Source organism: Bemisia tabaci, chromosome 7, assembly GCF_918797505.1.
Source record: "Bemisia tabaci chromosome 7, PGI_BMITA_v3".
NCBI lineage: Eukaryota > Metazoa > Arthropoda > Insecta > Hemiptera > Aleyrodidae > Bemisia > Bemisia tabaci.
In genome coordinates, this window is record NC_092799.1 from 12,989,011 (window position 1) to 13,011,240 (window position 22,230).

The following is a 22,230-nucleotide window of genomic DNA, read 5'->3' on the forward strand; positions in this document are numbered from 1 at the left end:
ATTGCTAAAAACAGTGAGTGCAATGTTTCAACGCAGATTTTACAACAAAAAAATGCTACTTTAACCACCCCCGTGGATAAATTAGTTTACAATGTGGTTAAAGTAGCATTTTTTTGTTGTAAAATCTGCGTTGAAACATTGCACTCACTGTTTTTAGTAAATGAATTGTTGAATCAGCAATTGTTTTTTCCGTGTGTGGTTGAAAACGAAGCAAGCGCACACGGAAAAAAATTAAATTGCTGATTCAACAATTCAATTGCTGAAAACAGTGAGTGCAGTGTTTCAATGTAGATTTTACAACAAAAAAAATGCTATTTTAACCACAGTTTACAATGTGGTTAGAGTAGCATTTTTTTGTTGTAAAATCTACGTTGAAACATCGCACTCGCTGTTTTTAGCAATTGAATCGTTGAATCAGCAATTTATTTTTTTCCGTGCAAGTAGAACCCGAGGAGCGGCGCGCGAACAAGGATGAAGACGCCGCGGGAAACGTGAAAGGCGGTGAAACCAGGAAAAGCAACGGGATCGATGACGAACCCTTCAGCGCGGACAAAGTGCAGCGATCAAGTGCAGTCGCATGCTCTCATAAATCCCGACGAATGCAAAACGTAAACGCCGCCACCGGAGTCATAGATCTTGGATCGGCGGCGGCAGGACTTACCTTGACTGTCACTTACATAACGAGCCCCCACCATCACGGCTGCAAGCGGGAGCCAGGGCTCACCGGAGTCGTTGATATTGAAAACAAATAGAGGAATACATAGCGACCCCCCACCACCGGAGCTCCCGGTCCAGATGAAGTAGCATCCTCAGCTCTAAACAATGCAATTACAATAGTATCTGTATAAAAGGTAGGGGGCTCCAATTAGAGATGGTCCACTGCTAAGGTTGAGGTCTTCCAAGTTTAGTTCTGCTCTATTGGTTACTGATGAGTTGAGTCGCGACGCTATCATATCATCGCTGTGTTACCCCCAAAGTGGTTTTTCGTCGGTATGACGCCGCTCGTACTTGTCGTAAGTATTTTTTTCGCACCGCTCGCTTCGCCGTTCGTCGGTTTTTTTTTCGGTCCTCCGGGCCGGATTAACGGGGTGTTCTTGTGTGACTCGGTGTTGTTGTTTTCGGGAAGTGATACCGACGAGTGTGGATGAACTGTTTGTTTATTTACAGTGCAGTGATAAGCGAACCAGGATATTTTTTTACTCGTTTTCGCGCTTAAATATGTGTGTGAATTCCGTGAAATCATAAAATTACGACAGGAAAGGAAACTAATCCTCGCTAATGGAATTTCTTAAAATTAGTGGCAAAAAATATTTGCATGTACCAAATGACGAGAAATGGTCTGACTTGGACCAAGTCAATTTTGTTTCACGAGAAAGAAATAAAATTAGTTTCTATAACGTTACACTGCACCTTGAGCAACAAAGTTCAAATTCATTTTGGACAGAAGGATGTGTTGGGAGTGTTGCTTTGTTGATAATACGTTGTTCTCATGTTTTAATAATTGCAAAGCTGAAGTGTACTTATCATTGGCTTTAAGCTCTAAAAAATCGCAACTTTCACGTGAAACTCGTGCCATATATCACTTACAGAACGGCTGTTATAGTGTCAGCCTTTTTAATCTCATTTAAATGCCTCATTTACTGTGGGATAAATTTTCAGCCTCCCTGAAAGTTTCTGTTTGGGATTTCTCACCTATTTACTTCCAGGAATAATTTTACACTTTAAGTACTTCATAACGATAAAATAATAGTAATAAAAAGTCCCTATCCCCACAGTATTTTGAAAATAAAAAATTAATTAAATAAATATAACTCCAAATGAAAACGAGTGTGATAAAGTATACTTGAGTTTACTTAAGCATTGACAATCATCTGATAAAGAAACCATTAGTTCGTTCAACTGTGATTAAGTAGTTATGGTAGAATTGCATACAAGTGACTTGTTACTTTTGGTGCAGCAAAGCGGGTGTTTTCCTTGAATCATAGAACCTAATCGAGACATTTGAAAATTTTCTGTTTGGTTTTTACTTTTAAAAATATCGTGGTTTTCATTTCTATTTAGGACTAATAACCCTTCGCATATGAAATTATCCTTTTTTAATGTAAAACGCTGAAGTAACAATCTAAATTACAGTTCAACTAACGCGAGAGAACTTTATCTGAAAAAGAACTTTCATTGTTCTGCGCTATTGGCTCATGGAACTTTTTTCTATCCTTGCGTTCAAGTCTCCAAAATAGTCTTTGTCACGTGGTGAATAACAGGATTATTTCATCGTATTTTCTCACCTTGCCGTCTTTCTAATGTTTAGATTGCCTCTGTTTGATCAATACCTCAGAATTTTACGTACTGCGACATTAAAAGAAAAGTTTCGACAATCAGTCGCGACATCAAAAGAAAGTCAAAAGAAAACAGCGCTTAATTAAAGTACATTATTGAGTTTCACTGGTGCGCTTCATCAATCAATGAAATCTCTCACAGATTACAATAACTTCTCAAAGATCTGATATCCGAGACATAATTGTTCGCAAATTGAAAATTTCCTCAGAATTTGATATTTGTACTTCTAGGTTAAAATTAAGCAAACACGGCCTGTTGATGGCAGATACAATTTTAAATTTCGATTGCGCATTTTGCAATTAGGAACTACCTACAATTTCTGGCTCATGTTCGAAACAGTATATCGACGGTGAAACTACCAAACCACGTATCTCGGTTTGCGACGTCGCAGACTTCCTGTCATACTTTATTTTTTAAATGAAAAGCTACTTAACGTCCAGTCTTGAAAATTTCCGTGATTTTTCCTCTTTGTGCGGAGAAAATTCCGTGAAAATTTCAAGGAATGATATTGATTTGGTCTACTTCAAAAAAATAAAATGTGAGCGGAGATTTTTAAACACCGCAAACGAGATACGTGGTTTGGTAGTTTCACCGTCGATATGTGCTTTGAGTTTCTCTGTGCAGATAATTGTTTCTATGGATGAACCTGGAATTCTAGTTCCTAACTGCAAAATTTAGTTCATTTAACCTCTACATACGCGTTATAATGCTGTTAGTAATCTTCCGAACCTGAATTTTTCAGGCGCTGCTGGCCAACGCGTTAGCAGCGAATGGACAAGCAAGTTGGGGCGTTTCAATTGTGCACAATGGCCAGCCAGGTCAAGTGTACTATGTGAACACGGATAGCAACCCCTCGTACAACTCTTACCTACCCTTCTTCTTCCTGACACCGTCCTCCAATGGCGGCGCCCCCGACATGGCTCAACCCCCTCCAGGCGTAGAGATTAACCCTGACGCTGAGGTCTTTGACCCTTCGGGTAAGCATCTACACTTTATGACTTAATGGTAACAGAAACACCTCCTTCTACAGCAGAATCAAGATATTGACCGGTCGTTGACTATGTCGACCCAAGGGAAATGGGTTTAAGTGACCATCGCAGCATTGCAAGGGTCAACAAATAATGCTTGGTTTAATGAAATAAGATTTCAAATCTGTATATAACAACGTGTAGTTTGCCTTCATCTAAAATAATGGGCAAAAACAGTTATATTGCATGGGTATCATTGCATCCTTAATTTTGATTTGTGTGGAGCAAAAGTTCCAAAAGATTTTAAAGCGAGATCTTTGGAGCCCCGATCATGAAAGATTTTTTCCGAGCCATTTATATTTTGAGAGCAGAAAATTTCAATCAAACATTGCTCCAGTCCAGTTGGACATTTTTAGACGTTTTCTGCGTTAAAATGTAAAACAATGTGCCACTGTAAGCCCCTTCTCTCCAATAAAAGTCACAAATTGTTAACTGGTGACAAATTTTTATGCTAACTACTTAGACCACAATGAACATGCATTTATTGCGAATAGAAAATGATCACGGGTTTCGTAAAGATTATACGGGATTAGCTTTGGTTTCTTCGAGCGTAGTCATTGTTTCGAACCTGGAATGATGCATTCGAAATAAAGCTCACGTGAGTCCCATGCTGCTCAAAAACTGTAGAATCGTATTCTGCCATGCTACGGGAAAACGTCGTATGAACATTCGAGAGTTGCCAAATGTTCCTTGATAAAACATGTATTTTTGACGCAATTTAAGTATATTTTCCCTTGAAATTTTCAGATATTTTACATCAAATTGCGTACATAATTGTCTGAAAATAATATTAAGAATTTTCCCAGTAAATTCGGTTTTTGTCGAAAGAAATTTGGCAACGTCTAAAGGCTCATGCGGCGTTCTTCCTTAACACGGCAGTATTGTAATCTGGACGCATATAACTTCTGAAAGGAGCCACCCACATCTCCCTTGCACCTGACCGCAATACTGCCGGGCTATGGGAAAACACCGCATGAGCCTTCAGACGTTGCCAAATTTCCTTGGAGAACTCCCGAATTTTCGGGAAAATTGGTACACTTTTTTCCGCCAATTTTTCAGAGGATTTTGCTCATAATTTGATCTAAAGTGTCTGAAAATTTCAAAGAAAAATATTCATCCTTTCCTCAAAAATAAATATATTCCGAGAGGAAATTTGGTAACGCTCGAGTGTCCATACGGCGTTTATCCTCACCACGGCAGAATAGGACCAATCCGAGTCAGGAAGACTTGTGAGCCGGCGAGGAGTGGAACGACCTATTGATATGATTTTTTTCAACTTCTCCGGCGAGAAAGAAGAGATACCAACCGCATTCAGCTGCCTTAATGATCGAATACGGGCTCAATTTCGATTAGTTCCGCTGATTTGTTTTTAGGCGGCTCTGTTTTATCCTCCCCTAACCCTTCCCGCCGCCGCCGCCAATATTCACCGAAAACCTTCGTTTTTTCTCCATCCAGCGAGCTGATTATTCAAATTGACAGACAGAGCGATAGATAGAGAAAACACAGGAAGTATGCAGCGGTCCTATTGGTTGAAGTGGGCGGCTACTATAGGCTGAGGAAGGAATTGATTGACTAACCATAGGGTCTCTCGTGAGCTGCCGTTAGTTTGTTTATTGCTTACCTCCCTTGTCTATCACAACCACCCGCTTCCACCAATAGGGTCCTTCTATATAACTTTTTTCGTCGTTGTCTATAGCTTTGTCTATCAATTTCAATATAATCAGCCCGTAGTGAGTATCATTAATTGGACGGATTTAAGCGGAATCAGCTTAACTGCATTTGAGGGGCTGGAGAGTGAAGCGCATAAGTGCAATTTTGCTATTTTAAGAAATACGCGTTTAAATTTTAAATTTTACTTGGAGCCTTGAAAGAAAGTTCAAACTCATATGTTGATGCTTAAAAATTGGATTTTACTAGTGAATTTTTCACAAACTATATTTTAAGATCAGCCTTAGTAGAAATTACTTGCGCCTCAATTTTTTTCAGAAACTGTATTTTTGCGTCTTTTCCTTCAAACCCCTCATTTAACGTTGCCCCTAATTTTCTCTCATGTTTTCTTTTTCTAACAGAGAACGAAGCTACTTAATACCTTTAAACTACCTGTAAATCCCTGGATTAAGAAGGGTACACTTAGGTACTCACTAAACTTCAATTTAAAGTATTCTTAAGTTTTTTATTCAAAAAATTAAACATCAATGCAAATTTGGCAACAACTTGATGCAGTTAAGTCCATTCCTTTTCATACCGTGCATTAATTTCCTCTCTCGTTCTAAATTTTTTTTAAGGAAACCATCCAACATTCTGCCTCGAAATTTTGTGCATGAATTCCTTAAAGTCTGAGGGAAATTCAACAAAAGTTTCAAGGCGTTCTTTTACTTACTTTTCTAGTCAAGACACGACCCATGGAAAGAAATTATTCAATGTAAGGAGTAGTTTGGTGGATTATGAAGGAGTCAAGCAAAGTTCTCTTAAGTTGAAAACTTAAATATCTTGATTTAATTTAAAAAAACTGATTGGAGGATATTGATTAAAACTGATCAATTTAAACTGTGAATACCTCGGCTAGGCATTACTTTTCAAATCTGTCCCGTGCACACGGTCGTTTTCTACGTGAAATTTCAGAGCAATACTACGTGAAGTCATTCTCTAATTTATACCTTGACTTCCGGTACATACCCGGGGAATGCAACTAATTCTTACTTAAACGCAAGCTTTTGGCCGACAGCGAAATATACCATAAGAGTTTACGCCAGGGTTCAAGGCCTCGGCGTGCAATTGACCCTGTTAAACAAACGGATGAAACAAGAGAAGTAAAATAGTGCTCGTACTACCTGTTTTTGTCGTAAAATCCTGAGTCTCCGGTGGGATGGGAGGTACACTGCCTTGCTAAGAAAGAATGCCGTATGGACATTCATGTGTTGCCAATTTTCTGCCTCTAAAAGTCAAATTTCTTCGGATCTCATGTGCATCTCTCCGTGCACTTTTCGCAGACTTTCAATCAAAATTTAGTCGAAATTATCTCAGAATTTCTAAGAAAAATTTTCATAGGAACTTTGAACTCTTACGACTATACCAGATACCACGATTTTGGTACGATAAATTAATGACATTTGGACTGCATTTCGCAAGAAGGAACCAAGAGCATTGCGATGTTGCTAAGATTGTGCAACTTCTTTTCTCTTTGAAGAAAAACCTGGTCATCTATAAACATTTTCTATTTTAAACGCTTTAAAAGACAAAAATGACCATGAAAATTTCATATTTTTGCGTGATTACAGTAGTTTTATTGCAAAGGGTGAAGTCGCATAATCTTAGCAACATTGCAGTGTTCCTGGTTCCTTTTTGGAAAATGCAATCCATTTAATTGAGCCCAAATTTTACCCATCACAACATTTATTTTATTTATTTCATTTCCCATCAAAATTTATTAGACTTTAAAGTTTAAAAGAAAATCGAAGATTTTAACTAATCCATTTAATATTTTCAGAACATTAATTTCGGTTAATTTATGACAAAGCATCAAGATTTTTCGGTTGTATTAATGCATCGGAACTGGATATTTTTCTCGGGAGTTTAGCAACGTCTTAATGTTGATACGGTGTTTATCCCTGGAACGATAGTGCAGCGGCGCGGGTCTGCATGTGACTCCCCCCTCGTTTGTGATGATTAAGGAATGATAAACAGCAGTTTGTTTAAGCGGTGGTGCACCGCGCTACGCCTCTTTACAGGGATTTATGACGTGATGCGCCCATTATGACGTAGCGAGGGTTTCCGAAGTCGGCTCGCGGCATGATTTTGCATCAAAATACACCCTGTCAAATATTACGATCCAACGGTCTTCGGAGCATTTACAGATGCCGATGCAGAGTACCGCAGTTGTCAGTTTCGTGCACCTGGCATTATGATCTGGACGTTTCCCTACTTGCATCCGAGCTCAGCGGTATTTTCTTCACGTCGATGGCTGAAGTCGGAAAATGCGTATCTCCATCGCAGCGCATACGGTGGATCCAGCCAATGCACTAAAAAAAAATTCTCGGTGCTTTTACTACGGTCCGTTGGTACCTTTACCATCTCACTTTTTTTTACCAACTACTGGTAATTTTACCAAGACAGATTGGTAAACGTACCTAAAAACCGGTATTTTTACTGTTTTTTCAGGTAAGAATACCTCTTTTATTGGTAATCAATTCCCGGTAACTTTGCCATTTTATCTCGGTAATTCTACCACAGTCGATAAAAAATATTGGCGTTTTTACCAAGGCCCAGTAAAATTATACCGAGAAAGTTAAATAATTTTACCGAGATTCCTCGGTAAAATTACCAATTCCATAAATGGTAATTTTACCAAGAAAAAACTGGGATCAAATAGAACCCTGAATTCTTGGTAATTTTACCCTTTTCTTAGTAAATACACCGGGATATTTTTTTCAGTGTGCACCTGGTATTATGGTCTGGACGTTTCCCTACTTGCATCCGAGTTCAGCGGTATTTTCTTCTCGTCGATGGCTCAAGTCGAAAAATGCGTATCTCCATCGTAGCGCACGGTGGATCGAGCCAATGGGAGAGGTCGAACATGAAATTTTTAACTGAAAGTGCAAATTTTGATGTTTAATTCGTGTTCTCATTATTCTCAGCGTAGAAGAAGATACGAATGATCAATTGAACATATATGCTAAAAGGAACTATGTGCATTGGGATTGCGTGTATCATATTTCCTTCTAGCATAAATACGTCCAACTAATTTGTGGCAATAATGCGTAAATCTGCTTAAATTTCCTGGAAATAACGTGACCGTGCGTTGAACACGGCAGATATAAGAATTTTAAGGATTTTTTTTTACACAAACTAATCGGTAGACGCACACAACTGCAGTAAGTTGGACTTTTTCAGCCAACGTGCGTTAAAAATCCAAAAAACTGGAAACAGCGTATCTGTTTGAAGGAAAATTGTGCTCTTATGAGCTTCTTCCCTCTGTATTGAGATTCTCAGTTTTGTGGATTTTTAACGCACGTTGGCTAAAAAATTCCAAACTACTAATTTTTTTTTTTTTTTTTTTTTTTTTTTTTTTTGCTGAGACTCCGTATCAGGGCCGAATTAAGGGGGTGGCCACGTGGGCCGCGGCCCATGGCGGCAAAATGTAGGGGGCGGCAAAGTTTGCAATCTTTTTGAATGTAGGTATCAAAAAAAGAGAGAGAAAAATCGGATTCAGGAAATAAATTACAAACGAGAAAAGGCGACAAAATCTCTCATTTCTTGAGAGTGAAAGTATAGTAATTTCTAATTTTGTCGTCTTTCGGTGATACAATAGACAACACCTTTAATTAGTCGAGTTAAGCGAGAAACCAAACACGCAATTTGATCTGGAACGGAGCGGTGCGGCGGTCGGCCTGAAACGCATAGCGCCTACAAGACTGCATGAATACTTCACGCATTGCGCCAAACAGTGTGGTCAGCAGCGGTCGGCGTGAAACGCATAGCGCCTACAAGACTGCATGAATACTTCACGCATTGCGCCAACACAGTGCGGTCGGGCAGCGGCGGAAGTTAAAATTATTAACCACGTTTATGTTTGTTCTTTCATAATTTTTTCGTTCGTTTTTTATAAATGGAAGGCCTTGTCCAAACAGGGGTGGATTTACGGAACTGAACTTTTGTCAATATTGACAGGGCTTTCACAAAAAATGTAGCCAACACGAGTAAACGCGTCTCATACACCCCTCCTCCGCCGGCACATTCACTTGATGGTTTTTATAGATCGTATTCGACAGATCACACAGGTGAGATTATATAGATATCGATTGGTTCAATATGTAAACACAGCCTCAAAAGTCAATTTAGAAATCTGAGGTAACGGGTCTTATGTGATCGAATTATTATTCTCTCGAGCACAAAATGGCAATGAAAAGTGAAATTGTTAGGAATTTTATCATTTTCAGCTTTTCCGAATTAAATCCAAAAGTTTTTGTTTGAGGTTATGTTCTACTGTTTTGAACCAAACGATACATCGAACCACTGTCGAATACGATCTATTGATGTTTCAAAACGAATGAGAAGGGCGCGGAAAAATACAGGCGGCCCATGGGCGGCAAGTAGGTAAAGCCGGCCCTGCTCCGTATCTTGAGCTGAATTTCTACAGATGGTAACTCCGGTTTGGCTCAACATTTCAGGGATTTGTTTGGTTTTTTTGCAATTGCAAGCCATACAGTTGGCTTGTTTCTTTTCGAAAAAATACAATTGGAGCGAGAGTTTTGAAACAACGAATGGAGCTACGTGATAGCCCACTTCTCTGCTGTGCTAAGGAAGAACGCCGTGTGAGCCTTCAGACGTTGTTAAGTTTCTACCGATAAAAACCGAAATTACTGGGAAAATTGTGAACATTATTTTCTAAAATTTTCAGACATTTTTGCACGTAATTTGATCTACAATATCTGAAAATTTCAAGGAAAAATATGCATGAATGTTGTCATGAACACATGTTTTATCGAGGGAAATTTGGCAACTCTCGAATGTTCATACGGCGTTCTTCCTTAGCAGGGCAGCTTTGCCATCGATAGTATGCTTGCCGTATGATCCAGGAAGTTAGATCTTCGCCAGCATGACGAGTGCGTAATGAGGAAGATGATCTCAAATTGGGTAACGTTACATATCGATCAGCAGACAACAAGCATTTACTTTCCTCTCCTACATCACCCGGTCAAATCGGAAGGGTGCGCGCTGAGAAGACTGCGGGTTATGCTATCAATAATTGCGAAAATGTCGGAATAACGTCCATGATATCCTTTCAGCGTACAAAATGCATCTTTAATGGTGTTGAAGTAAGAAAAAACACTAAAAATGTGTCCCAAACTACTTAGTGGTATAATGGTGCTTAAAGTAGTGCGCTTAGTAGTGGTAAAATGGGTGGCAAATAGAGCTCAAATCTTTTACTCCAACTGAAATTTCTGAGATTCTTTGGTCTTGCTTTCTTCTCCGCATAATGTGGACCCAGCACATTTTACCACCTTGTTGGCTGAAAAATGAGGTCAAAAATAACTAAAATACTTTTCTAGAATTTAACTCACTCTTCAGTTTTCGAAAAAAGAAAAATGAGTTACATTCTAGAAAAATTAACAACCTGGTAAAGTAAAAATGCTGTTCAACTTAAAATTATTTTCTTGAAACCATTCTTTGATCTCCATGGAGAGGGTTTTTACGCCCAATTTATTGTGGATAAAATGGATTTGTCTTAATTTACTCTGATCTTACAATTTTAGAAATTGACATAAAATGCAGTTCCAAACTGACAAAAATCCAATCCGCAGACTTTCCACCTAGCAACGCTGGGTTGTTTCAGTCCTCTTACGAACACATTCTCATACCTCTCCAGAGATTTTATGCCTCCCCATTCGCTGAGTTCCCTCTGGATAGGTCCCGTTAAAATGCTTGGGGTTATCCACTCGTAAAATTGATATACGTCAGTTAGAGTAAAAATTAATTTGTACCCACATGCAGGATGCTCTGTATGTGCCGCAAATTTCCGAGAAGTCTGCGGTTTCCCATTGAGTTGCGTCTCGTGGAACTTATTTGCGTAAATAACTACGCAAACGAATTACGCGAGCAGGGCCAAAGAAAGGAGATGTACTCTAAACTGGGATTTAATGGATATATGGCTGGGCTTAATTTTACTGCGCTCGGATTGCGCTGCTAAGCTTCTGTGCCAGTGGCGTGGCGTGAGTGATCGATTTTCGATATTTCCCCATTTGAATCCGTGGTAAAGAATCGATTATTAAGGTGTTCGCCGTAAGTACCCTGTTAATCGATCCTTTTCCATAGGTGTATATGACAGATCAATCGATATATCGCAAAGCACGCCACGCTACTGTTCTGTGCAGCGTCCTGTGTTAATTCCAGGGAGTATTTGCTCATGAGGAGTTATCAAGGAACGGAACCTGCATCAAGTTCAACGGTATAAAGGACGGATGTGTAAATCAATTTTACGAACTACATTGTGTGGAAAATTACGCATACTTGAAGGACTTACGTATGAAATGAGTTTGTAAAAATCGGAGTCAATCGCAATCAGTTTGTGTAAAAATCTGTCGCTCGAAGATTTTATGAAAGGACTGAGACTATGCCAAATTCCCCTAAAAAAATCGGAAGACGTGTTTTTCCTTCCTCTTTCCATTTTAATTTTTTTCTACTCAAATCTGAAGACCCTTTTTCGAATCAGCGTTTAAAAGGATCACGAAAAGTTTCTCTTTTGTTCTCGATTCGAAAATGCTTCGTTGCTTACATGAATGTTATTTAAATTTCGTTGCAAATTCAGACGAGGGGCTTGAAGTACAAGGCGCATAAGGGCAGTTTTTGGAAAAATTGAGATATTAATGATTCCAAGTAAAACTCGTTTTAATGCATGTTCTGCGAAAAATTCGTTCCCAAGTTCTAATTTTTAAGCATCAAAAAGTCAGTTTGAACTTTCGTTCCGCCGTAAGGATCCGTGTAATTTCGAAACTTCAAACACGCATTTCTCCCAATGGCAAGAACTGCAATTATGCGCCTTGTTCTCCAAGCCCTCCAGACGTATTTTTTACGAAAACGGTGTTAACGGATAGCGTTGATACATGATGATTGCAGAGATTCTATTAATAATCACACGTTAGTGATCCAATGAAGTATCAATCAAAAGAATGGTTTATAGAATGAAATTAAAGAGAACTGTCCAAGATGGGCATAAAAATCAGATGCAACCAGCACAGCACCAATAAGCTCGAGACCTCGTGATGAAGATGTTGAGGATAACAAGGCTCGGTTAGATGGACAAAATCGCGAGCCACAGTTGTCACACCATCGGGAATTCCTGGCATTATTTCTTGCGAAATAATACAGAATAGGCGCATTTTATCATGCAATCAGGAAGCTCTGCTGCTAATAACTAAAGCACGCGTACACGCGTAATCCCAGATCGTGCAATAAAATAGTCGTCTTAACGATTTATTGCCGTTGTAGTAGAGTACGCTCCGCAGGGAGACACATTTTCTGCAGTATCTGCAGAATTGCGTTCATACAATATTTTCCTTCCGTGATTTGATTTTTTTTTTTTTTTTTTTTTTTTTTTTTTTTTTTTTGAGACAACCTTTATTCCCGTTGTCCTGGTGGGATATTTACATAATTCGAAGAGTTTTACATGAGCGATTGTTAATTGAATTCAGGTTTTTGACCAACGCCTACTTATCGGATTTTGTAAAATATTAAGACGTGCCTATAATTTTCGAAGCTTTTCGGAGAGCGGAGCTTCGTCATCATCACACAGGACACATCAGGAGCCTAGTAAGCCCGGATCAAAAAACTAAATTAAGGTGATTCGACGGACGCCATTTTTTGTGTCAGAGGGACGTGCGATCTATCGCATAGATTCGTTCCATAATTTCAGCTACTAGTTCCTTTCTTTTGGGTTGGATCAAATCTTTGTCGAAAAATAAATTCAGAGAGGAAAATACTAAAAGGAAGCTCTTATATAGTCTCCCTTCTGGCGTAATGGTGTATCTTACTTGGACGTATTTATGCCAAAAGGAACTATGTGCATAGGGTGCAACATAGTTCCTTTTAGCATAAATCCCTCCAATTTCCACGAGAGCTCTATTCTACATGCTTTCTGGGGCTCTTGCGGAAATTGAGATACACCCTTACGCCAGTAGCGTGGCGTGAATTCCGATGTATCGATTGTTATACCATTTAAACCTATAGAAAAGGATCAATAAACAGGGTGTTCGCAGCGAACACCTAAATAATCGATTCATTACCATAGATTTAAATGGTATAACGATCGATACATCGCAATTCACGCCGCGCCACTGCCTTACGCCGCACACTGGACCGAGTCAAAAGGAGAAGTCGGACAAACTTTGGAAACTTTAAAAGGTTATAACTTTCTTTATACAGAACTTTGAGGTTCTAAAAGTGGTTTCATTGATTTTTTCGTGAAATTCCTTTCTAGAAACATCCCTTGAAATTTAAACTATGACGAAATGAGCATCAAAATTTGCAGTTTTAGTAAAATATTTCATGTCCGACCTCTCTATTTGGCTCGAATCACTGTGCGCCGGAGAAGCGACGATACGGGTCCTGAGGAAATTACTTATTTTTTCGTGCGAATTCGCATACGGAGCTCTTCCTCCGTACGGTAGTTGAGCGGTAAAGTCGATGAATAATCCCGGCATTCAGGCGACCCTGGATCCAAACGACGGCTATGTACATCGCGCTTGTCTCAATTGTACATCTGCGAATGCCGATATGCGTGTATCGACGAATGCGATCGGGCGTAAACATGAGCGTGCGTGACGCTTGATGCGTGATGCGCGTGACAAAAGTCGCGGAAGCCAGAAAAGGCGAACGACAGAGAAACACAGATCTGATGTCGAGCATCTGCTTTGCAACCCGGACTGTGCAGCACCCTTTTGCCATGTCGCATCGTCGCTGTCCCATGCCCCCGTGCTAAGGAAGAACGCCGTATGAGCCTTCAAACGTTGCCAAGTTTCCTCCGATAAAAATGGAATTTACTTGGAAAATTGCGAATATTAATTTTCAAAATTGTCAGACAATTTGGTACGCAGTTTAATCTAAAATACCTGAAAATTTCAAAGACAAATATGCATGACTGTCGCCAAAAATATATGTTTCATCGAGGGAAATTCTGCTCTCGATTGCTCATACGGCGTTCTTCCTTAGTACGGCAGCATATGGAGGCTCATCGATTCCAATGCAAAATGTAAGGGATGACGCAGTGTGTCAGTTGAGAATGTAGATAATCGTGGTTTAGTAGTTAGCACTCGTAGGTTATCAAACAGCGAATATCAGCGATAAAGTATTTAGAAAAGTTGACAGACTTGTGCGGAAACATCCAATGTCGATTACACTCTTTCAGAACTACTAGTTTGTTTTGCTTTACACCGCTGGTTTACAAAATCATTTTCCTTACTTATATCAAAAGATAAGGTCCCATAATCGCTTCGCGTCTTTGAAGAACTACCTCTTGAGTATATTCTTTCAAAAATGCATGAAAAGCGGATTCACAGAAATATTTTTCTCATGAGATACCTCAATCGCTTTTTCTGCGAGAAAATTTCGAGAAAGTAGAACCGACACGAAGGAGTTTCTGACTACCGGGCTGAAGAAAAACTTCCTATGAACATTTGAGAGTTGCCAAATTTCCGCCAATAAAATTTTTATTTTTAAAAAGAGTTATGAATACTTCCTCTTGAAACTTTCACATAATTTAGATATAATTTTGATTAAAATTCTGTGAAAATTAGAGAGAAAACATTAACAGATTTCCCTTAAAATTCGTGATTTAATAGAGGAAATTTTGCAACGTCTAAAGGCTCATACAGCGTTTTTCCTTGGCACGGCCCTGGAGGTTACACACATTCCACCTTCAATCTTCGGATAGGCAAGATAACATCCCCCTCAGCAATAGCTTTGTCTTCAAAAATTTAAGTCTGAAAAGCACTTGTCTATGCCTGCAAAAATTCCAATAGAGGGTCTCTCCTCGTCTGGGACGAAGACTGCCGTGCAAAGGAAGAACGCCGTATTAACATTCGAAAGTTGTCAAATTTCCTTTAATGAAATGTTCATTTTTGAGGAAAGTTACGAATATATAATATATCGAATACATCATATATAATATATCGCGAAATACGCGGCGCAGTACGTGCTGGAGTCTATAATGATCGAGAGACTTGAACGCGGGGATAAAAAAGTAAGCGAGTAGAAACGCATTCTGCCGTGCTGAGAAGACCGCCGTATGAACATTCGAGAGTTGCTAAATTTCCTTCGATAAAATGTTCATTTTTAAGGAAAATTATGAATATTTTTCCTTGAAATTTTCAGACACCTTAGATCAAATCACAAACAAAATTATCTGAGAAATTGGCGCAAAAATATTCAAAAATTTTCCTGAAAATCATTGATTTGCCAGAGGAAATCTGGCAACGCCCGGTGTTCGAAACTCACCTTAGAGGTTCAGGAGCCATGTGGCGCATCAAGCTCTATTTTTGGGGGCTTTTGAAGATTTTTTAGGGGCCAGATTGACTTTTTGCCTACATATCACAGTGCATTTAGTGGAAAGTTGGACGCAAGATGTTTCAGTAACAGAACTAGTATAACTGTAACTTGGAGACAATTTCGAAAAATTACCGAACAGAAAAATTAGGATTTTTTTTTTTTTTTTTTTTGGGGGGGGGCAATTTTTAGGGGCCACGTTGGCGCAGAGCCTTCATTTTTAAGGCGCCATGACCGATTTCTTAGGCGCATTTGGCGCGCTGGCACCTGTGAGTTTCAAACACTTGCAACGCCTAAAGGCTCATACGGCATTTTCCTTTAGCACGGTGGAAGAGGGAAAGCCCTCTTTTTCAGCCCTGGACGCGGTTTGGGAAAATGTGGCAGCACGAAGCGCGATGATCGGCTCGGGATGTTCCATTGATGCTCCGAACGAGAGGTGCTCAATGAAATCCAAGTCATTGCACAAGAGACAGTCGACACGGCCAAGGTCACCGCGGTGCACAAGAAGAGGAGTCGATGAGTTACAGCTGTTTGCGCGCGCCGCATCGCGCACGGTGGTGGTTAACGCGCGCGCGGCTTCAAAGACCTTTTCTCGGTGTTCGTTGAACCGATCACCCCCGCGATAATTCAAACCGCCTAACTCTGATGAAAACCCGGAGTAGATAGGCGGTTTTTACGTAGCTCGGTAGACCAGCTGGAAGTATCTACTCTGAAAAAGAAATCTCGGTGTATTTACTAAGAAAAGGGTAAAATTCTTTAAATGAATACTTTCATCCCGCAGTGGCAGTGGCATGGATGATCGATTATCGATTTCTCTCCATTTGAAGCTATGGTAAAGAATTGATTTTCAAGGTGTCCGTTGCGAACACCCTGTTTATCAATCCTTTTCAATAGGTTTGGATGACAGATCAATTGATACATCGTAAAGCACGCCACACCACTGATTTGAAGAAAATCCCCGCTTTTCCACAAAAAGGGGCACTTTTTTGATAGGCTCTTAAAGGGACGATGCTCTATAGATGTTTGTTAGATCAATATAAGTTAAAATTTCATGGAGACTTTAACGAAAGTATATAAAAGTGGCAAATTTCAAACAACATGGGAAATCGATACATTTTGCACCCTGCAAGGATTTGACCGCTCTTTCAAGACTGATGTTCTACATTAAGTTTGTTAGAACAACATGAGCTTTTTGCTGGAGACTTTAACGAAAGTATAGAAAAGTGGCGAATTTCCAACAACGCGGAAAGTCAATACTATTTGCATCCTGCAAGAATTTATTCACAACTGTTATTACCGTTTGATCTTTAAATAGTTGATTTTGTTCTAATTATATTCTTAATTTTATTCTATCTAATAATTTCGTATTCATACCACAGCTTTTAAAAGAGCAGAGAAACTGCACTGCATTGCCTAACAATACTGGAATGCTCTTAATTCCTGTTCGCAAAATGCAATCCAGTTATTGTCAATGCTTAAATCACTTTGAAAAAAAAACATCTTGAGAATCCACCAAGTTACCCGCCCCACGAATATGCTCCCTCGCCCAAGATATAATTGCGTACTGCCGTGCTTAGGATAAACGACGTATGAGCCTTCATGCGTTGCCAAATTTCCATTAATAAAACACAAATTTACAGGTAAAATTTTGAATATTTTTTTTCCAATTTCTCAGATAATTTTGTCCGCAATTTTACCTAAAGTTCCTGAAGATTCTAAGGAAAAATATTCATAACTTCACTTTCATAACTCCAGAAGCCACAGCTTTTAAAAGAGCAGAGAAACTGCACTGCATTGCTTAACAATACTGGAATGCTCTTAATTCCTGTTCGCAAAATGCAATCCAGTTATTGTCAATGCTTAAATCACTTTGAAAAAAAAACATCTTGAGAATCCACCAAGTTACCCGCCCCACGAATATGCTCCCTCGCCCAAGATATAATTGCGTACTGCCGTGCTTAGGATAAACGACGTATGAGCCTTCATGCGTTGCCAAATTTCCATTAATAAAACACAAATTTACAGGTAAAATTTTGAATATTTTTTTTCCAATTTCTCAGATAATTTTGTCCGCAATTTTACCTAAAGTTCCTGAAGATTCTAAGGAAAAATATTCATAACTTCACTTTCATAACTCCAGAAGCCACAGCTTTTAAAAGAGCAGAGAAACTGCACTGCATTGCTTAACAATACTGGAATGCTCTTAATTCCTGTTCGCAAAATGCAATCCAGTTATTGTCAATGCTTAAATCACTTTGAAAAAAAAACATCTTGAGAATCCATCAAGTTACCCGCCCCACGAATATGCTCCCTCGCCCAAGATATAATTGCGTACTGCCGTGCTTAGGATAAACGACGTATGAGCCTTCATGCGTTGCCAAATTTCCATTAATAAAACACAAATTTACAGGTAAAATTTTGAATATTTTTTTTCCAATTTCTCAGATAATTTTGTCCGCAATTTTACCTAAAGTTCCTGAAGATTCTAAGGAAAAATATTCATAACTTTCCTCGAAAATCAACATTTTATCGAAGGAAATTTGGCAACTCTCGAATGTTTTTACGGCGTTCTTCCTTAGCACGGCAAAATAGCACCCATGTTGTATGTAAACACGGAATTATGTCAAAACCTAACTGTTATACTTTAACTGTTACAGCGAGGCCAAGTCTACGCGGAAGCGGGCGTGGAATCCGGCGGCGACAATTGGGCCAAAAGCTCAAGCGCCAAGTCAAGGGCTACGACCAACCAAGACCCGACGTCCAGAAGCCGCTGCCTCCCCTCACACCCAACGAGGCCGAGGAACCAGAGCCGGTGCCCGAACCCGCCATGAACGCCTCCTACGCCTTCGAATACTCCGGCGACGGCCACTCTCGCTCGGAGAAATCCGACGAGAACGGAAACATCGAAGGAAGCTACACCTTCGTCGGCGACGACGGAGTCGAGCGGCGGGTTGACTACAAGGCCGGCGCCGACATCGGATTCGTGGCCACCGGAGATCACCTCCCAGTCCCACCTGTGCCAGACTATAGTGGAAGCCCCGCAGTGAACCAAAACGGAATCAAGGGAGGCGCCAAGCCCAGCGTCTCCTCCCACACCCCCGAGACAAGGACCAAGACAGTCGGTACCAAAACCCCCGGATACCCAGAGGTGGCAACTCACACCCCGTCCTACGGAGTCAAGACTCCCGTCGCCCCGCACACCCCCGACGTCAAGGGTAAGTCTGGACCTTCCGGCGAGGGCTGCGACGACGAGGGAAAGAGCGACGGACCCGCGGACGCCTCCTACGACTTCTCCTACACCAACGACGACTCCGGAAGGAACGAGAAGTCCGACGCGGACGGCAATATCGAGGGGAGCTACTGGGGCATTGGAGACGACGGCGTGAGGCGCGAGGTCAAGTACACCGCCGGCGCGGGTAAAGGCTTCGTCGTGACCGGTGACATTCATCCAACCGGTTCCGCGGCTGGAGGCAAGGGAGTTGTGACGAAGACGAAGGGCGCGCAGCCACCAGTCAACATCCCACGACCCTCTGTCAAAACTGCACCACACACACCAGTCGCCCCACCCAGGGTCCCGTCAGTCAAGACCCCGGTGACCCCAGCGTACCCACAACCAACTCCAGAATACGGAGTCAAAACGAAAACACCTGCTCCGAGACCTCTGCCACCTCAGCAGCCGTTGCCACCTCAGAGACCCTTGCCACCCCAGAGTCCATTGCCACCTCAGACACCTCTGCCACCTCAGCAGCCACTGCCGGAGCCTGGAACAAAGCAGGCACCCGCTGATTGTGACGATGGCTCCAGTGAGCCTGGAGATGCTTCCTACGATTTCTCGTACAAAACCGAAGACCACGAGCACTCGGCGAAATCTGACGCTGCTGGAAACGTGCAGGGTAGCTATTCCTTCACCGGACCGGATGGTGTTGTCAGGCGAGTAGATTACGTTGCCGGGGCTGACACCGGATTCGTCGCTACCGGAGATCACTTACCTAAACCAGGGGATTTTCCAGCCGTAGATGAAGGCCGAACTTCCAGCGGACATCCCTCTCACCAAGCTCCTGTCAACCCACAAGCTCCATTACCACTGCCTCCGCAAAGACCGGTTGAGCCCCAAGCACCTCTACCATTACCCCCCAAAAGACCCGTGCAACCCCCCACCCCACGACCATTGCCACCTCAAAGACCCGTTGAGCCGCAAACCCCACTACCACTGCCACCTCAGCGACCGGTTGAACCCCAACACCCATTACCTCTTCCTCCCCAAAAACCGGTCCAACCTCACATCCCACGCCCTTTACCTCCTCAAAGGCCGGTGGAACCCGTGACTCCCCGTCCATTGCCCCCACAAAGACCACTGCCACCTCAAGTTCCTCAAGAGCCAGAAGAGCCCCAAGAGCCATTGCCATTGGACCCTCAAGTTCCCCTTGAGCCTAGTTACCCATCCCACCCTCAAGTCCCACTTGAGCCTAGTTACCCAGTCCACCCTCAGATCCCTGTAGTCCCAGTAGTGCCAGTAGTTCCTTACGTGCCAACACATCACGTGCCTTTGGTCCCGCAAATCCCTAGCTACCCACAAATCCCCTTGGTCCCGCAAGGCCCCTTACCAGACTACCCACAAAGACCGATCCACGTTCCTGAACTACCTGGAATCCCCGTCAACGGTCAAATCCCGGTCTACCACCAACCTGAGCTTCCTCCCGAGGAAGTTCCCGTTCATGGTCAAGAACCCGAAGACATCGACGGTCAGTCCCCGGTGGATCTGCCCCCTCGGAGACCAGACTGCGATGAAGGCCGCAACGAAGATGATAACTCGCCAGCAGACAGATCTTATGCTTTCGATTTCGCATTCGATGACCAAGCACGGAAGGAAAAATCCGACGCTGAAGGAAACGTACAGGGTACTTATTCTTTCGTAGGTCCCGATGGTATCGAACGCCGCGTCGAGTACGAAGCCGGACCTGGAATCGGTTTCGTCGCCAGAGGAGATCACTTACCGAAACCGGTAGAGCCCCTGCCGGTTGGTCCGTCAGAATACGTTCCTCCACATTCACCCGGAGTGAAGAACCGAGAGCCCCTGGAACCAGAAGATTTCGGCAATGACCCAGCCGAAAGCTCCTACTCTTTCACCTATTCCACTGACAGCCAATCCCGACACGCCGAGAATCCCCTGGGAAACGCCAGAGGCTCCTTCAAGTTCATCGGTGACGATGGAGTTGAGAAGAAGGTCGACTATCAGGCGGACAAACTGACCAGCTCACATGCGCATGGACAGCACATCCCAGAGGATTTTCGTAAGGCCATCATGGACTCCGGGGTCGCCCCGCCTCAATTTTTGAGCCACTACATGTCACTCGGCGGTCGGGATGATGCCGGACACTTCGACGACGAGTTTAAGAGTTTCTCCAAGTACAACTTCAAAGACGAAGAGGAAGACAAGGAAACCCCCACCGCAGCGCCACTAACGGCCAAAAGCGGAGTTAACGATATCAAGAAGCCGAGCTACGAAACTTACAACAAGCGTGGGAAGAAACCGCTCAAGTCCGTCAGCCAAACAGGGTCATCGAAAGGAGGCTACTCTTTCTCTTACACCTCGGACGATAAGGGTCGTGACGAGTCTAGTGATAATTTCGAGAAGTTCAAGAATAATTTCTCGTTCATTCACGATGATGGGTTCGAAGAGAACGACGGATTCGAAAAGAACTTCGGATCCGGCTACAGAAGACTGAACACAAAAAAGACTGATGATAAAAACGCTCAAGCCCCGGAGTCTGCTGCTCTGACAAGTGAGAAAAAACCAAGTTCCGAGGAGAGCAAGATTGAGAAACCCTCGAAACATGACTCTTACGATCCTTTCAGCTCCCCGTTTTTTCTTCCCAACACTGTTCCTGAGGGTGCCCTCACCGAACCATTAGCTCCCAGCGGCCCCTCGCCCATTTCGCCATTTTTGTTGCCGCCCAAGGAAAATTATTACATGCCTAATGCGATGAGCTTTGCAAACCGTCTGTACAGGAAAGCTCAGAGTAAGCAAAATGAAAATACTCACTAGGAAAATTTTGTGTCAAAAAGTGAAGTTTTCACTCTAATTTTTATAGGAAATTCCTTACACTAACAAAATAATGATAAAACTGAAAAAAAAGAACGCTTGAACGGCGCCTAGCAAAAACTGTTGTGCGTAGATAAACCTCTGATATTGAAAAATCGACAAGTCCAAGTGTCTGTATGAAAAAATAAGTTATGATCACGGACCGAAAAACACATGGTCAAAATCAGAAAGAGAAAATCAGCACGGGGTTTTCTTGATGTATACTGTTTATGAGACATAGGACTCTCAATCTCAAAAACTAGCATAGGTACCATGACAAAACAATGCTTGAAATTGTAAGCTAAGACTCTAGTCTTTTCGCTCTCTGCCAGATACCTTGAGAAACCGTACTGATTTTGAGAACATTACTTAATCATAATTTGTGAATTGAATTGTCAATTTGTGATAATAGTCTAAGTAGTAAGTGCATTATACATTCATAGTGGTAAGTAATGTTCCAACTGATTATGATTTCACTGGAAACATTTTGCTATGAATTCATAGTATTCAAACGAAAATAAAATGTTTTAGTTTTAATTTACCTGTTTCGTGGATCTTCATTACCTCCCCACAATTGAGAGGCTTGGAGAACAAGGTGCATAAGTGCACTTTTTGCCATTTCAAGAAACAAAGTTTGAAAAAATTCGAACTTTCAAAGTTTTCAAAGTTTCAAAATTTCGAGGAGCCTCAAAACTGAAAAAAGTTCAACCTCACTTTTTGTCGCTTAAAAATTGGCTTTTAGCAATG

At 41.6% G+C, this 22,230-nt stretch overlaps 1 protein-coding gene across 1 annotated transcript; it reads left to right on the top strand.

Moving 5' to 3' along the window:
- Nucleotides 1-835: 835 nt before the first annotated feature.
- On the top strand, nucleotides 836-22,020 carry LOC109035342 (uncharacterized). The gene is made up of 3 exons (XM_019048935.2): nucleotides 836-1,013; nucleotides 3,080-3,314; nucleotides 18,059-22,020. The coding sequence occupies exons 1-3, from the start codon at nucleotides 993-995 to the stop codon at nucleotides 21,445-21,447; spliced, it is 3,645 nt and encodes a 1,214-aa protein (XP_018904480.2). The 5' UTR covers nucleotides 836-992; the 3' UTR covers nucleotides 21,448-22,020.
- The last annotated feature ends 210 nt before the right edge of the window (nucleotides 22,021-22,230 follow it).

Bases quoted from the DNA above. Each gene is read 5' to 3' on its own strand.
- LOC109035342 (XM_019048935.2), top strand. From the start codon at position 993: ATGACGCCGCTCGTACTTGTC. The intron at 1,014-3,079 runs GTAAGTATTTTT...TGAATTTTTCAG, and splicing joins TGACGCCGCTCGTACTTGTC to GCGCTGCTGGCCAACGCGTT. The intron at 3,315-18,058 runs GTAAGCATCTAC...TAACTGTTACAG, and splicing joins TGAGGTCTTTGACCCTTCGG to CGAGGCCAAGTCTACGCGGA.